The 2810-nt window shown below is 32.3% G+C and overlaps 2 protein-coding genes across 2 annotated transcripts; both read left to right on the plus strand.

Annotated features, from left to right (window-relative positions):
• Positions 1-52: 52 nt before the first annotated feature.
• LOC112465191 lies at positions 53-1100 on the plus strand. The gene is made up of 2 exons (XM_025032623.1): positions 53-683; positions 806-1100. Exons 1-2 carry the CDS (start codon positions 323-325, stop codon positions 1015-1017), a joined length of 573 nt encoding a protein of 190 aa, XP_024888391.1. The 5' UTR covers positions 53-322; the 3' UTR covers positions 1018-1100.
• Positions 1101-1770: 670 nt separating this feature from the next.
• Positions 1771-2519, plus strand: LOC112465192 (the record flags this gene model as incomplete). Its single annotated transcript, XM_025032624.1, has 2 exons — positions 1771-2155; positions 2265-2519. Coding segments are annotated over exons 1-2 (640 nt in total), but the record flags the coding sequence as incomplete, so codon positions are not given.
• Positions 2520-2810: the final 291 nt, after the last annotated feature.

Raw genomic sequence — 2810 nt, forward strand, 5'->3', positions numbered from 1 at the left:
TCAAAAATTTAGAGTTATTCGTTGTGAATTTTTATCCCCACCATTAAGGTAGTTGTATCGCGACAGTATTAGTCAAAAATAATGGTCACACTGCATACGATAATGTACGGAAAACTCTACTTATCTATGTAAAACTTTTGACTAAACTGTACCATTTTCAACCAATCCTGTATGGTCTTACCAATCTGGCAACACTGTATGCTCGCGACTCGCGTCAGTAATGTCAGTATACCATTGAGGTTAGCTCGCGATGCTCGCGTTATTGAGATTATTGAGGTTATGCTATTGAGGTTATTTTGAATTAGAAGAAATATAAGCGAAAATGTCTGTTGTACGTTACAAAGGAAGATTAATGAAAGAAAAAGTATTGAAGAAAAGACTTAAAGCTTTAGCGGCAATGTCTGAAGCAAAGAAAAAGAAAAAGTCCTGTCAAGAAGACAATCATTTATGTGTTGGAAGACGTATTGTAGAAGTGTCCGAGCTTGCCAAAAATCTAACTTGCTGTTACTGTGAAAAAGATCTTTCACTTAAAAATGTAGTAAACGAAAGACGATTTGGTTTAAATTCAATTTTAAAAGTACGTTGTCGGGATTGTTCTACATTTACAGATGTTGCTACAGGAAAAATTCATACATCAAAAGATAACTCTAAACACAGTGATGTAAACACAAAAATTGTATTAGGTAAGTTATAGTCAATACATTTTTTCCATTTGCAAACATTGTATCTATGTAATTTTTATTAATTATTACATAATTTATCAAAATTAATATGTTGATTTAAACTTCTAACTTATAAATGACAGGAGCTGTACACGCTGGAGTTGGGTGCTCGGGTATAAATAAAATACTGGCTTGTATGAATATACCATCTATAACACCAAATTTATTAAAAAGATATGAACGAGAAGTTGGACCTGCAATAGAAGAAGCTGCTAAAGAGAGTTGCAAGCAGGCTGCAAAAGAGGAACGACGATTAATTGTAGAAAATGTTGAAAAGCTCTGTCAAGAACTGTAAGATTTTGTTCTTTCATTTTTATTTTGAATAGAAAAACAGGAAGACAAAAATATGTTTTCTATAAGTGTCTTATACATATGTGTAATAATATGTAATAATATGTGTCTTATGTATATGTTAGGTATACGTAATTGATAATTATCAAACTTAATTGATATGTATTAATAATAATAAAATAATTGATAATTATTAAACTGATTTGTATATGTATTAATAATAATAAAATAATTGATTATTATTAAACTGATTTGTATATGTATTAAAATAATAAAATAATGTATTAATAAATCTGATTCTTTTTTTGTCAATAGGCCAGACGAAGTAGCTCACGAAATTTACTCTAATTTGATACCTTTAAAACCTGCATCCAAGGATGCAAATCTTTATATTTCAATGCAAGAGAGCTCTACGCAGTCCGTCCTACCACCAGTAATATCGTCAGAAAACACTTTTCCTCTAAAAAATCTTTGTACACCTAATTATAACAATGTAGATACTAATTTGGACGTAAATAATTTTGACGCAGCGATAGGTAATATTATTAACATAATCGTCTCTTATGACATGGGCTGGAGTAAGCGTGGGAACGGAAGAAGCTATGATAGTCTAAATGGTTATGGTGCCATAATTGGTTTTTTGACTGGAAAAATTCTAGACTTTAGAACACGGAATCGAAAATGTAAATTATGCGATAAGGGCCGAGAAAGAAAAAACCATGATTGCCGATTAAATTTTTATGGAAGTGCTAAAGCTATGGAAGCTGATGTAGGTGCTGAGCTTGTAAATGAAAGCACTATTTTAAAAGAAACAGGTCTAAACGTTCGAGTGTTGATCGGCGACGAGGATAGTTCTACAATCGCAGCCGTTCGTCGTGGAAATGACGAAACAATATTCAAGTTAGCCGATAATAATCATCTTAAAAAACATTTTTCAAAAGATTTATACGAACTGCAGAAAACATTTAAAGAAATGAAAAAACGTGATGTAATTCCTCATTTGAAAAAATGTTTTAACTATGCTGTAGCACAAAACAAAGGAAAAAGTGTAGAATTAGCCAGTACTTTACGTACAATACCTGATCATGTATTTGGCAAACATGAAAACTGCGGCGCATGGTGTCACCGCGATTCCAATGACAGTATATACTAATACTCAAAAACAGACGATATTATTGAAAGATTCTAAATTATATACAGCATTATGTGCTATTTTTTCAAAATATGCTGATAACTCTGCAAAATTCTCAGTTGCTGCTAGCAGTCAAGCGAACGAAAGTTTGAATAACATTATGGCACATAAAGCTCCAAAGAATAGATGTTACAGTTTGAGTGAATCAGCTGATTTTCGTTGGGCGAGTGCTGTTTGCGCCAAAAACGATGGACAACAATATTTGCCTCGTGTTTCAGCTAAATTATGTATTTCGCCCGGTAAACATATGGAATCTTTTGCTATAATGCAAGATAAACAAAGAGCACGAAGAGCTGAGTTAGCAAAATTACAAAGTACAAAAAGTCGTCGTAATTTAATGAAAAAAATGCGAGAAAATTTAAGGAAAAGAACAGAAAGAATTGAAGGAATACAATACCTGCCAAACTGTGGTCTTGAAATAGATGCTGGAAATTCAGACAGTGTAGATATCAATAATGAAGTAAACAAGACAAATATAGCAATCGATTCCTGTAAAATAGTTTACTTTGATTTAGAGACTACCGGTTTTGAGAACTCTGCGGATATTTTACAAATTGCTGCAAAAACAGAAGGTCGCACGTTTTCAGTATACATTGAACCTACAC

This window comes from Temnothorax curvispinosus, unplaced genomic scaffold (assembly GCF_003070985.1).
Source record: "Temnothorax curvispinosus isolate PA1 unplaced genomic scaffold, ASM307098v1 QBEX01015005.1, whole genome shotgun sequence".
In the NCBI taxonomy this organism is placed as follows: Eukaryota; Metazoa; Arthropoda; class Insecta; order Hymenoptera; family Formicidae; genus Temnothorax; species Temnothorax curvispinosus.

Bases quoted from the DNA above. Each gene is read 5' to 3' on its own strand.
- LOC112465191 (XM_025032623.1), top strand. From the start codon at position 323: ATGTCTGTTGTACGTTACAAAGGAAGATTAATGAAAGAAAAAGTATTG. The intron at 684-805 runs GTAAGTTATAGT...TATAAATGACAG, and splicing joins AAACACAAAAATTGTATTAG to GAGCTGTACACGCTGGAGTT.